A 13,700-nucleotide genomic window follows, 5' to 3' on the forward strand; every position below is an offset into this window, starting at 1 on the left:
TCACTTTACCCATATGAGTAGTCACTGCCTGTTTGATCCTTTTTAAGACTGTGCATGTGCAAAAGTCAAGAAGGATATAAGGTTTTTTTCTCCTGGGAAATCTCTGCTTGTTTTAGGCAGAAGTCACTTTGCAATTTGACCAAGCCCAATACATTTATGTTTTTTATTGATATTTGAAACGAATATATAACTGTTAACCAAATAGTCTAAAGAAGGATTCATTAGAATAAGCAGAACACATGACAGTAACGTATATTCAGTGAACAACAGCTCCGTGAAGGAGATGGTATCTCGCATTACTTGAGAAGGGGGCTAGTTTGTTTGTGAAATGTGGGAAATGACAACAGTAGTAGGGTTTTTCAGTCAAGCTGTACAAATGCCTTCACTTTATTACTTGTCTAATGCAAAAGTCTCCCAGTTACCCAGTTAGTAAGTCTACACGTATAGAGAAATATTAAGGAACATGAGCAAGCATATGAGAATCCGACTCCACAGAACAAAGCAATTTTCCTAAACCATTGGAACAGTGTAAATAGCTTCTTTGCATATAAACAATGGAATGGAATAGGCTGTTACCAAGCTTTTATTAATAGAATTATTATTTGAAGATAATATGATAATGCTTTTACTTTTTCTTTTCTAGATGTTCATTACAAATGAACAAAAAAATTGTGTTCAATTTAAGTAATGGTTAGATTTCGAATAAACCCCAGATAAGTGCAGTAGAACAAGTCTTCATGTAGTAGATCTCATAAGTAAGAGCACTACAATGGACTTTAAAAGTGCAAAGAAAGTGCACATGACTGCAAATCATAGAGACTCAGAAAGCAAAAATAGTGACTTTCCAAGTTTTGCAGATGTTCTGTTAGCTTTTGAGAACGTGTTCTTCAAGGGCACCAAAAGCTTTTTATCCCTTACTTTCACATACTAGGTTTTATGATCATGTTGCTGTGCTATATTATGAAAACTTTGTGGCCCGTAGTTTAATGATTTACTTTCACATTTATTCTCTCATGAATGGCTCTTACCAACTTTTTTAAATCAAATTTGAAGAGTTTAATTATCTGCCAAATCATTTTCCCTGCAAATATCTTGGTTTCATTAGGCTAAAATCTGGTCAAACTAGAGCTCATACAGAAATCTGCTTAGACAAATTGCAAGCTCTCTCTTTTCTGGACTATGTCATCCAAAATCTGCTGGTGAAATGTGTGCTGTTCCATTCATTTTTATGTATCTTTTTTCACATGTGAAGTAACATTTTTTTTTTTTGGGGGGGGGGGAAGGGGGGGAGGAGGGTGGAATATGGGCCAAATTGAAGGCATGGCAAAATGTGAAAATACAGGGCAAATGTTTTTTGTGCATAATGAGGGATGGATTTTTGAGTCATTTCACATGTGAGGATAGAAAATACAGGATTTTTTTTCCCCGAGATTCACAGCTGTAACAGTTTTAGGCACAGAACACCTAGGCACATGCTTGCCATTGGGATGCTTCTTTTTAATGTGTGTAGGAGACTGAAATATCTCTTAATCATTAATTTGATACAGTGCTGTTTTGCAAGGTATGGTTTTCCTTAATTATCGTGCAGACTCTACTGCACAAACTTAAATTATGTTATACATAATTTTTGTATTTTTATTATATGTTGGATTATTCTGGTTTTATTTCAGGTTAAAATAAAAAACATTGGGAATATCTACAAGATAAGAATTGAACTTGATGAATTACCAAATGAGCAGTCAGAGTGGAATTTACAAAGCGTAAGATTTTTATGATAAATTCTTTTTTGCTTTATCAATTTTATTAGGAACTAAAATTCTATGTTTTCATGAATCTTTAGCTCCATGAATCAAAAAATATTGATTGTGATACATGCTTATTGCTTTGTCATAGGCTGTTACGATGACAAAACTATTAATACAGTCAGTTGACTGAACTGAATTTCTGAAATTTTTTTTGAAATTATTCCTAACTTCTGGAGCTTGTAGATGTAAATTTTAGTGTATTGATGGCTTCTATGAAGTTTTGCTTTGTAAAAGCTCACCTGTATTCCTTAGTGTTTCCTAGGGAGATTCTAACTATAAATTCAAGCTATGAAAAATTGAAAATTACGGAGAAGCAATTATTCCATGACAACTGCATGCAAAGAGTGAATAAAGTTTGCTGAAGAGTAGGCTGGTTCCAACTGGCCATAACTCATAATTATGACAATTTTCGGGGGGAGGGGGGGAGGAAGGAAGCTGATCTTTTTAACTTAGAATTATTTATTCTTTTCTACTTCTGTTTTAACTCTATTTTTTCTCATAATATTCAGGCATATTTGCCAGATTAAATTCATTCTAAATTCTGCCTAACACTAATATCCATGCATGATTTCTTTCATAATTACAGACAAGTATTTGTCTCCTGTTTCTTATTTTGAATCTGTAAGACATACTCTCAGTCCAATTTAAGTCCAATTTAGACAACCAGAATTACAGAGTAATAACAGAGTTTGACATCTACTGAAAACCCTTAACTCTAACTGTACCAAAACTGAATGTAAATATAAAAATATAAACATTTCTGTTGCTCAAATGGCTGCAGGAATCCTGCTTTCCATCCCGGTGGTTACAGAATATTATTTTAACATCTTGGTCCAGATTTCAAAGGGTAACCCTGGGATTTCAAGTATTTCTTTTCACAGGAAGAAGCAAATTATGTTGAAAGCTGTGTGTTCTGACAAAGCAGTTAAAATTTGCTATTGTTACGAATCAGCAGGGGGAGCTCTGCCAATAAATATTACAGATTAAGAATCACTGCTGCAAAAGTATTTCATGTTAGAATAAATACATGTTTTGGTGCTAAAAGAATTGTTTGTTTTACTTAAAATAATATTTTAGTGGAAAAGTGAGATAAAGGTATATATTGTCCCAATTTCCTAAGTATTAGATTCTGAATGTAAATACATATTTTCATAATTTTGTTCACAAATCTTATGCATGCTATGTCCACATTCAAACAGAACTTCAGAGTGACAATTTTCTGCTACCGATTTCCTTTTGCTTGTGAAGGCTTGTGGAAAAACTGCAGTACGCACTATTATAATTCAAGACCAAAAAAACCTGCTGCTATAAAAGAAAAACAGACTGCTTCAGTTATAGGAAACATGATACAGCTATCATGATGTACCATGGCTAATAACTTGAGAATTTAAATTCTTCAGAGGAATAGATAGAGGATGCTGGTACTCAGACCTTCTTTTGTTCTGCTGTAAAAAGAGCCAAACAAATTGATTTAATATTTCAATATATCCTCTCCTTGCCAAAGTATCCTCAAATTCAAAAATTCAGAAAGATATAGATGATGAGTTTCATCCTGTTTCCATTTAAATTTAAAGATGTATCAATCTTTCCACATCTTCCAAAAGCTCAGTCTCACCTATCGTCACTTACTAGAATGTTTTCAGGCTTCACTACTCCAAACAGTGTTACACAGAGGTGGTGCATTGACAGAAATCAGAACTGATGACATTTCTTAAGGAGAGGAGGAAAAAAAAAAAAAAAAAGAATTTCAATTATAGATTTGTTTGTTCCAAGAATAAGATAATTTTAAAGTCTAGGGCATTTTTAAAGAATTAAGGCTGGTAGTTTCAGCTGAGATACCACAGGTGTAAATAAAGATACTCTCTAGTTATAAGTAAAGTAGCAGCTAAAATGAAAATGTTTTCATACTGCAATTTTGTGTGTCATATTTACTGATCATGTTATTTTTTGTCTGAGATAGAAGAGTTAAAGAAAACTGTTTTGTTGTTGAGAAGCAAAGCACTGAAGAGAATGAACTGAGTCGTAGTTAAACTGCTTCTTCCTTAGGTGACACTGCAACATCTGATGAGTAAGAAAACTCTGCATTTTCCAGCAAACACATGGTTGTCAAAGAATAGTGATGACAGAGATTTCATCTTTGAACTTCCAGTAGTGGAAGCTGGAAAACCTATCTATCCAAGTATGTATTGCACAGTTACATATATATTGGTTACTTGGTTTTCAGTATTAATGTCATCTGAATTTTATTCCATCTGCTGTATATTCATAAATATGGTCTTAGCAATCTTAAAAACAGATAGTTAGACTGAGTTTGAAAGAATATACTCCAGCAAATTAATTGCAAATCGTATTTTGCAATCATACTTAACATATTTTTCTTTTGGTTATGTTTGGAAGTTGTTTTATACCATGTTTATGTCTACACTGGTGACCTGGAGCAAGCTGATACAGATTCTGCTGTTTATCTGTGTATCTATGGAAAAAGAGGAGATTCTGGTCTAAGACTTCTGCATAAATCTGGTATACCAGTGAAATTTTGTAGAGGAAAGGTAAGTCTAAAGAAGAATTTGCTTAGCCATGTAAATATAATTAAGTAATTTTCATTGATCTTAACAAGTTCCTAATAAAAAGGATCACAGAGATTTAGCACCTCAGATGTTCAGCAGAGGTTTAGCAACTAAGGAAAATCAGATTTTATGAACCCATGAATGAATGAGTAACAACACAGGCAGGTTATAGGGAAGAAAAATTATATTAAAACCCCCCTGGAAGCTAATGAGAAGAGCTTTCTGTGAATACAAAATATTTTCTGTCAAGGTATAATGAGTTATGGCTGGCTACAAATGAGTGCAGAGAAATCATTCCATGATTTCAGATCTTAGTAAACTGCTGGCTATGTACTTCTTTTAACACATATTAGTATAGTATTGAGATTAATGTAAGGCAGTTTTGAAGTTATTTCATCATTCAATTACATCTGATCTCCTCCATAAGTAAAATGGTTGAATGTCAGGAACTACTGGGCTTAATTTTAGTTCTGCCACTGGCCTTCTTATGACCTTCTAAGAAAAATGCTCGTTACTTCATTTGTGAGCTATTGAGGATTAACGCTTGTATATCTAACAAATGGCATGAAGCTCTTAGAGGAACAAAAACAAAATAAAAGGCAGTATATAAAATACTAGTAATAACCTATTGGAAAACTCCAGAGGTATATGTACTATTTTAGCATATGTATTTTACATCATTACTAGTGCATTAGGTATGAAGTTCTATTCAAATTGAAATTCAGAATTTAAATAGAGTTGTCTAGGGGATTATTCTAGCTGATCTGATGGCAAATTCAACATATTTTTTTATCAGTGGAATAAGGAGGGTGGTTCAAGGTGCAGTTTGTTATAGAAATGGGTGAATAAGACAGTGGATTGTAGGGGAGGCAGAGAAGGGCCTGGGATATATCATTTTGTGCCAAAGATGGTTGAATGGTTACTTGAACATCATGATTATTGTGGTTTAAATTGTCAGGCAGCTCAGCACCATGCAGCCATTTATTTACTCCCCATGATGAAGAGGGAGAAAATCAGGACACAAAACCCCAAAAAACTCTTGAGATTAAGACACTTTAACAGAACAGAGAAGGAAAGGAAAATAAGTATTATGATAGAGGAATATACAAAACAAGTGATGTGCAATGCAGTTGCTTACCACCTTCTGACTGATGCCCAGCCAGATGCCATGCAGCTGCCACCCTCCTGGCCAACTACCCTAGCTTTTATTGCTGGGACACCCAGTATGGGACATCCCTCTGGTAGCCTGGGCCAACTGCCCTGGCTGTATCCCCTTCTGGTGCACCCCCAGTCTCCTTGCTGGAAGAGCACTGCTCTGTGTGAGCACTGCTCTGCAACAACTAAAACATTGGTCTGTTATCAACACTATTTTCATCAAAAATATAAAACACAGCATCGTACCAGCTACTAGGAAGAAAACTAACTCTATCTCAGTAGAAAGCAAGATAATATCTACCCTTTATTCCGTACCATCTACATCATGCTCAGGTCGCACATTTTGCAGTACATCTCAATTAATCACCACCTTTCTTGACTTTTGATATATACACACAGATATAATTCCCTTAGTCTACGGGCAATTCCTCTAACATGTCTGAGGTTTTTTTTTAATCCAAGACTTTGGGCCCCATATGTCATAACGGTCTTGTTATCTCAGAAGAGATAGTGTGTGCTGTTGGCATGCTTGTTGTTGTTGTTGGATTGCCAGAAAGGATAGTTTACGATCATACATCATGTATACACAAGGGAGAAGTAAAGTTGCACAGGCAATCTTAATTCTGCCATTCGCTAAGGATTGAGAATTTTACAGACATGAATTTTCCAGCGTAGTTCTTTCCTTCATTATCTTTTTACCGAGAAGTGTGATCTGGACAGTTACATGGAGTGAGACAAAGCTATATGCTTTTTACTGTGACAAAAAGTTACCAACATGAACCTTTCACCTGATCAACTTCATGCTGCTATTAAAACAGCCTTTGCCAACAGTAAGCAGATGTCTAAACGATTAACAATGACAAAGTGACATGTCAGACTTCAGTTTCTTCAGGCAAAATAGAATGTAAATAGAGGAGGTGAGTCGACAAACAGCGAAGGATGAGAAATATTTTAAATAAGCATTAACAAAGGAAATAATTGCCTTATGTGGTTCATACCTAGAGAAGAATTATGGTAAACAGTGAGGTACTGGAAGAATAGTGAAGGGCAGTAGGCAACATTTTGTATGGTGGGTGAAAAAAAGTATTTGGGATTATTATTGCATTCTGATTTTAGTTGTGTTTTCTCACTTAGTCTGATGCATAATCAAAAGACATTTAACTTTTTGGATACAATCCCTTTGATACAGTCCAGCTATCAGTAAAATCAATAGGAATCTTGAACCACTGTTAAGGGTTACATCAGGCTTTTAAAATACTGTTGCTTCCAGACTTTATTAATGCTTTGCAAATTATGGAATGCCATCTCCTCTGTGTCCTAGGTCAATGCTTTTGAAGTGCAAGCTGTATCTCTTGGAAAACTGCAGAAGGTGCTGTTGCGCTGTGAGGCTAACTCTAAGTCCCAGTATTGGTACTGTGATAAAGTCATTGTCAGAGAAGCTGAGAACAACTCGGAATATGTTTTCAATTGCGGAAGGTAGCTTTTACAAGAATTGTCTTAAATATAAGATAGATTTCTGAGGATATCTGTGGTTTCAATACCAGTATGATACCAACAAATGTACTAAATAAGTATTTTCCAGAAAAGACAGATTTGAATTATTGTGCAGTTGTATAAAAACCACAAAATGTGTTGCTCCAGAATAAGTTGTTTGAGTTCATAGGCTATGGTTGATATCAGAGATTAAATTCTTAGATGTTATGGCTATACGTTCATGTGACTAGATTATACGGTGTAGCCTTATTATACAAGGATCAGTGCTATAAGCATGCCTTACGTATTTAGGAAGAAAAGATAAAGCGCACAAAAAAGGTCTAAGTTTTCAGTTTTGTAGTCTATCTCATGGGTATGTGCATCATTTGAGGGAAATAGAGGGAGCATAGAGAAAAAATGTAACCATGTGAGAAGGCACTATAACAAATACTATTTAAATAGGATTTAATAAATGTTATTTAATAAATGCAGGATGCCTAGTTATCCTGTCTGGATTTTTATAAATTTGTTATGTAACTTGAACACCTTACTGCAATTCTAGATGTCACATCCTCAAAAGAGGAATAAAGATGCTCTTTTACTTTTTTAAATCTCTCTCAAACAGATCCTTCTTCAGTCAGGAGAGAAAAAAGCTTTTTCATTCATAGCTTTTCTACAAGGAAACGCTGCTACTGAAAAAAGGGTTAAAGTAGGTCAGTGTTGGGGCTCAGGGCTAGCCTCCATCTGGACCCAAATGTAAAGCTGAAACACTCTGCTCTGTTCCAGGAGGAAAGCATTTTTGTTCTTCAGAAGTCTAATATATTAATCTTCAGCCTCACAGTGTTATTATACATTGATACTTTATGATGCACAGTATTAACAAAATGCTGTATTTTTCCTCACTTAGCCAAAGAAATATCACCATCTTATCTGACTTAAAAATAAATAAATAAATAATCTGGTAACTAGTTTCTGAACATCCAACAGCCCTCACTGGATTTTAGTTTTGCACTATTTCTTAGTTACCTCAGTTACTTTTTAATATTTGAGATTGCAGTTTATACTTGTGATAGCAGATATGATACAGGTAAGTTGTTGTCTAGTAAGACCAAATTTACTTCTTAGGGACTAGTTCTAACATAAATTGGTCTGTTAATGTTTTCAAGACAAAAATAAAGAACCTAAAAGACTTGCAGAATTCTGCCAAATATTTGTTATTTTAGTTACATGTTCCTATGTATTGTCCTTGATCTACCACCTCTTGGCACCTAAAGACTTAGTTGTGATACAGTAATAGAGTGAAATAAATTTGTGGCTTATATGGCAATTTTAATCAGAAAAGTTTAGAAAGGAGAGAATTAATAAGAACGTAACAAAAAAGCAACTGAAAATCAATAGACAATGGTATTCTCTTTGAATTTCTTTTGGATTTTATTTGTCAGGAAAGCGTTTAGAAAATAGTGATAATTCTACTTGTCTCTGTTCTAAAGATTCTATTTATTTTTTCCTGGAAATAAAATTGGTGGAATATTTGCCAGGGATTGCATTGACCTTTTCCCTGAGGGTGTCACAACCATTATTTTTTATTTATTGAATCTGTTCCTGCTGTGGCAGATGTCTTTTCAGTCCTTTGCCAGCTTCATGCTGCTCTTCGGTGTGAACTTGTCAGGTAGGGTTGGTGGGAAGGGGCAGGGTGGGCACCCAAGAACAGAACTCTGGCATTGTCTGGGGATGAGGCTTCAGAAACTGCACACTTGAGACTTGCAAAGACTTTTGCACCTTTAATACATGTACACCACCTGATAAGCAACAGAACTGCACAGAACCTGATGACTGGATATGGAGGGTAAAGGAAAGGAGGCCTCCGCAGGTGGGATGGGCAAGCATGTGTGCCACTGCTGAATGGTGTTGTGTCATTGTTAGGGACATGAAGAACAATACACTTGCAGACTATCTTCTAGATAGTCTGCTCAGACTCTCATGGGCCTGAAACTCTGACTGTGGAGAGAACAATGCTGCTGCTCTTCTGCATGCCAGGGACAGATCCTTTTCCTCTGGGCTTCTCTATACATCCTGTCTAGTTTATGATGGATTGCAGACAGGCTTCATAGGAGACTCTGAAGGAATTAGATCGTTCCTGGAGAATCCATGGGAGTGGACCTAACAAAGAAAAAACAGCAGCCCAGAAGCTTAATGAACACATTTTTATTCCATAGAAGAGTGGTGTGTGTGTGCGCATGCATGTGTGTGTTGTTTGGTTGGTTTTACCAAGTAGGAGGAAACAAAAAAAGTTGGTAATATATGCTCTAAATAAGAGGATTCAAAATAGTCATTAGCCTAGTGTATCAAGACTAGAAGCCTAGCCAATGTATGCCTCCATTTATATTTCTTCAGACTCTTCAGACTATTTATCCTCAACTGGTGGGGAGAAAAAGTGCAGAATTTGTTTCCATCTTTGTTTTTATCACTGAACTTTGAATCTTTGAATTTACAATATAGCACAATAGATACATAAAAGTTGTAATTAGCATTCAGACCATAGTACTGGTACTGTACATAGTACCCTCCCCTCCATGTTCTTTTTAGCTATACAAATAAATATGTTAGTGCCACATGAGTCCCTTAGGGAGGTATATTTTTATGTTTACCCAGAGGTATATTTTTATATTTTCACAGCTCTTACATTTGCACAACTATAATTTATTTGTTGTGTCAAATCCTAAATTTCTACTTTAACATCTATCAAAGCAACTACTAAAGTTTTTAGAGGTTGTATACCCTTGCTGTCCCCTTGTATTTGGTATGAAAATAAAATGTGGATAATCCACTTATATTGCTATATGGTGGAGAAAAAAACTGATTCTTACTGACTTTTTTTTTTCTCTTGTATTTAGGTGGCTTCCATTTATGTCCCAAGGTGTAATTCATTCAGAAATTAATCTGTATCCTCAAGGTAAGTCTTAGTATTACTCTATGGAAGTGTTATCAATAAGTTGTAATTTCTTCCTCTGAAGAAATTTAGGCTGAACTTAGACGTTGAATATCAGGGTTAACCATTTTGTGGCTTCCCTTGTTATATTTTTAAGAGTACAGTTTGTATTTATATTGCATGATGAATATAGGTGTTAGTGAAGAAGTAAGGGACGGAAAGTTTTCTTGTATTGGCATGAAGGCTTGAATCTAAAATGCCTTTCATCTATTCTTTCAAATCTTTTTTTTAACATTGAAAGATAGATCCTTTTTTAACTTCATTTTTGTTTTATTTTGGCAGAAATTCAAGTAAATCAGCATCTGAAAATGCAACAAGAAACAAATGGTAAATATTCTTGTCTTCTGTCTTTAGTTCTGAAATAGAAATAGTCTTCGCTAATTGCTTTACACACTCATTGTCATTTATATTTATTTTAAAACATGAATTACAGCATACTATTTTAATAGTTTAGTAAACTCTGAACTTCACTCTCTAATTTAAATAATAAATCACTTTATTTCTGCTTTCTTACTACATATTTTTTCTTTCCAATTATGTTATTTTTTTCTGTTTACTTGAAAATTCACATTTTTTTCCTATTATTTTCTTGTTATCTATCTTAATTTCTGCTTTTTTAGTTAATATTTTACACCATGATTCTTTCTCCCAGATTACTTACAGGTTTGTACTCACCATTAGCTTTACATTTTCTGTTTCACCTGTGATTTCATATTTGTTCATGTTGACTTTTCCATCCTTGCAACCAGAGCAGATTAAATTACATATCTTAATAACACATAACCTTTTCTCTGCTGTGAGAAGTGCTGTAGGTTGAACAACAATTTATAAGATGTCAGGAGAAATTTTGAAAATGTTTATTCATATTTTATTATATCCATGGAGACACAAATAATTTGTTTCAAATGGCATCTCAAAGGAAAGCCATTAATTATAAATTTTGTATCTAGTTATTTTTACAAATTATATTGGAATCCCATTCTCTTCTTTAAATCTTTATTTTGAATGAAAACTATATTTGTCCTTGCTCCTTTGTATGTCTTTTTCAGAAGGTTTGTATTTTCAATCTGTTCATCAGTTTTTGTGCCTTACCTGTTCTGCTTGCCTCGATTCCATGAGGTCTGCACCTATAGACCTTTCTGTACATAATTCAAATCAGTCTGCAGAGTCCTTCCTGAATTTACAGATCTCTGCTTTTGTGTCATTGAAGCTATACTTGTCTGGATGTATGTTAAAACCTGCAACAGACACAATTTGTGCTATCAACCTAACAAAAAAAAAAAAGGCAACAAGAGGGAGTAGACTAAGGGTATATTTTATTGGCTTATCTTCAGTGGAGGTGGGCTTGGACTTGCAATTTTGATCACAGCACTCCGAGTTGGTGAGAGAAATATCTTTGTGCTGTCTAGAAGGGCCTGGTCAGCTTTGTTATTGGCAAAACTTATCCACTGTCAAAGAGGTCTGTTTTATAAAAATATAAGATGTTGTCAATGTCCTCAGTCATGGTTGGGTAGCCAAAAGCATATGCACCAAATAGCTTCATGTCTGGGGCACTTCCTGAAATAAGGAACAGTGGGAAAAAGACTTGAAGCTTGGTATCCCATACCTATAGGGAATGTTGTGATTACTGAATGAGTGGCTGACCTGAGATTTTGACCTGAGATTTTGTTCACATTTTTTTCCCATGAGTTTTTATAAATAACAAAGTTTCATTGTCTCTTTTTTTTTCTTTTTTTTTTTTTTTTTCCCAAAACAGAATTATTTTCTCGGCAGTATAACTTTCTAGTGTATTATACTATTTCTAATCTATATAAAAAATATAATCTAGGAAATCATCCATGGCAGGGTACCATTTTCTGATATCCCTGGGCATATACTTGGTGTCAGGTTGAAACCTTCCTGTATGTATCCTAAATGAAAGTCATCTCATTACACATTTTTCCATATTATTTTCTCCTCAATGTGTAATCCTCATCAGTAATTAAGAAGCAATTGGTCTTCTACCTCATCAGAACAAAACCTAGCTTTTCATGCCAAAGAGAATGAGAATTACATGTTTGCAATATTTACTATTTCCAGTTCTTATTTGGAACCATGAAGGAATGCCATGAGAATTTCTGGCATCAGGGAGATAAGAAAATTTAGTATCCTTCTCCTATACTTAACATTTTCCTTCAAACACAAAGCCCTGTTTCCAGAAAAATTAAAAGCCTCAAAGTCAATGTAGAGGAGTGCAAGCTAAATTTTTTTTTCTTATCATATTTTTGGGGGGATGTTTGGTTCCTTTTTTAACCTTGAGTGTTGTATTGCATTCAGACTGTTTTACTGATACTACACTTACCCTTTGGAGGCAGCACTGTAGCTAGCTACAATATATGGTCTCAAGAGAGACTGAACAGAAAACTGTTGTTTTGAAACTATTTTGCTTAACAAAAGAAAGACTTGGAGAGAGCATAATAGAACAGAAAGGGCTATCAAAAACACTTGAGGTATGATAAATCAGACAGTGAACAAGTCCAAAATAAAATAAGTTCATTTTGCCTCTTTTAAAATTAATGATTACGTCTGAATGAATTTTGAATTTTTCACTGTATTGGAGGAGTAGTGGTCATATTTTATCCTTTGTCTATACCATTCTTCATAAGCATGAACTTGTCCTCATTTTCCAGCCACATAGTCTGAAGTGACATATTTTAAAGAAATTAATAGTATACTGCTGGAAAACAGTAGAGGCTGACTTTTTTGGTAAATGAGCTCTTGGAAGGGGCAAGGAGCCTTCTTCCTTATGATCTTTGCTTCTGCCCTCAGTGTATAGAAGCTGTTCACCTTTCTAATTGATGTTAAACCTGATGTCAGGTGCTATAGTTCTTTTATCAAGAAAGTGGGTATATAGAGAAAGCTGTATGGTTTTAAATTGTCTAAGGCACAGAAGGGAAGAGGTTGTTACAAGCTGGAGACTGACAAGTTTCAGTGGAAAATAGGGTGATTCACTTCCTTATGTGTGTCCAAAAATCTTCTGTCACTTTTCAGAATGAGGGTTCAACCAGACCTCAAGAATTTGGAAAACAGGACATGAAACTTCCTTGCTCCAGTTCAGTCTTCATGGGACAAATTGCTAATGGATAACGGGGTTGGCCCAAGATGTATACTTCTGTCAGACAACAGATTTAATTCATGCAGGCACTACCAGACATCCTTCTATTAATAAAACTGCAGTGTACACTGTGGCATTTATTTATAAGATGACTGTGGGCTGGTATTTCATTTGTTGTTTGCCTTGCACAGAATGAATTAAAGTCACTAAGTGGAAGTTGTTTCACACAAGCAAAAGCTGAAATCAAAAGAGAGGTGGAGAGCATCCAATCCCAGCTTTTCAGATGTAGAAATGCATTTTCCAGTTATGTATAGTTGTTTTTCTTCAATTAGATTTATATTAAGCTACTTTTAAATACTTACATAACTTGTGTGCATTTTCTGGAGACAGAAGACATTTTAGTATCAGGGAAGCTTTAATATAAAAAGATTTTCTAAAAAGTCCTCTTCTAGTTTTAGATTTTTCTCCAAAATAATGTCTTTCATGCCAATCTCAATGTCATGCCTCCATCCAAGCAAACAGAGTTCTTGCTGATGTATATAAAATGAAAATTTGTATGCAGTTGGGATGCTTTGATACTTTTTCTTGTTGCATTTCTTGTTTATACTTTTTGTCAT

The 13,700-nt window shown here is 34.7% G+C and overlaps 1 protein-coding gene across 3 annotated transcripts in view; it reads left to right on the plus strand.

Annotated features, from left to right (window-relative positions):
• The window catches only part of RP1 (RP1 axonemal microtubule associated), a 188,800-nt gene that overhangs the window by 47,513 nt on the left and 127,587 nt on the right, over window positions 1-13,700 (plus strand). For all 3 annotated transcript variants that reach the window (XM_068671868.1, XM_068671870.1, XM_068671869.1), the window contains 6 exons: window positions 1,671-1,760; window positions 3,852-3,984; window positions 4,203-4,354; window positions 6,849-7,003; window positions 9,895-9,953; window positions 10,272-10,316. In XM_068671868.1, coding sequence (XP_068527969.1) covers window positions 1,671-1,760; window positions 3,852-3,984; window positions 4,203-4,354; window positions 6,849-7,003; window positions 9,895-9,953; window positions 10,272-10,316 — 634 coding nt within the window. The remainder of the gene's footprint in view (window positions 1-1,670; window positions 1,761-3,851; window positions 3,985-4,202; window positions 4,355-6,848; window positions 7,004-9,894; window positions 9,954-10,271; window positions 10,317-13,700) is intronic.

This window comes from Anas acuta, chromosome 2 (genome assembly GCF_963932015.1).
Source record: "Anas acuta chromosome 2, bAnaAcu1.1, whole genome shotgun sequence".
NCBI lineage: Eukaryota > Metazoa > Chordata > Aves > Anseriformes > Anatidae > Anas > Anas acuta.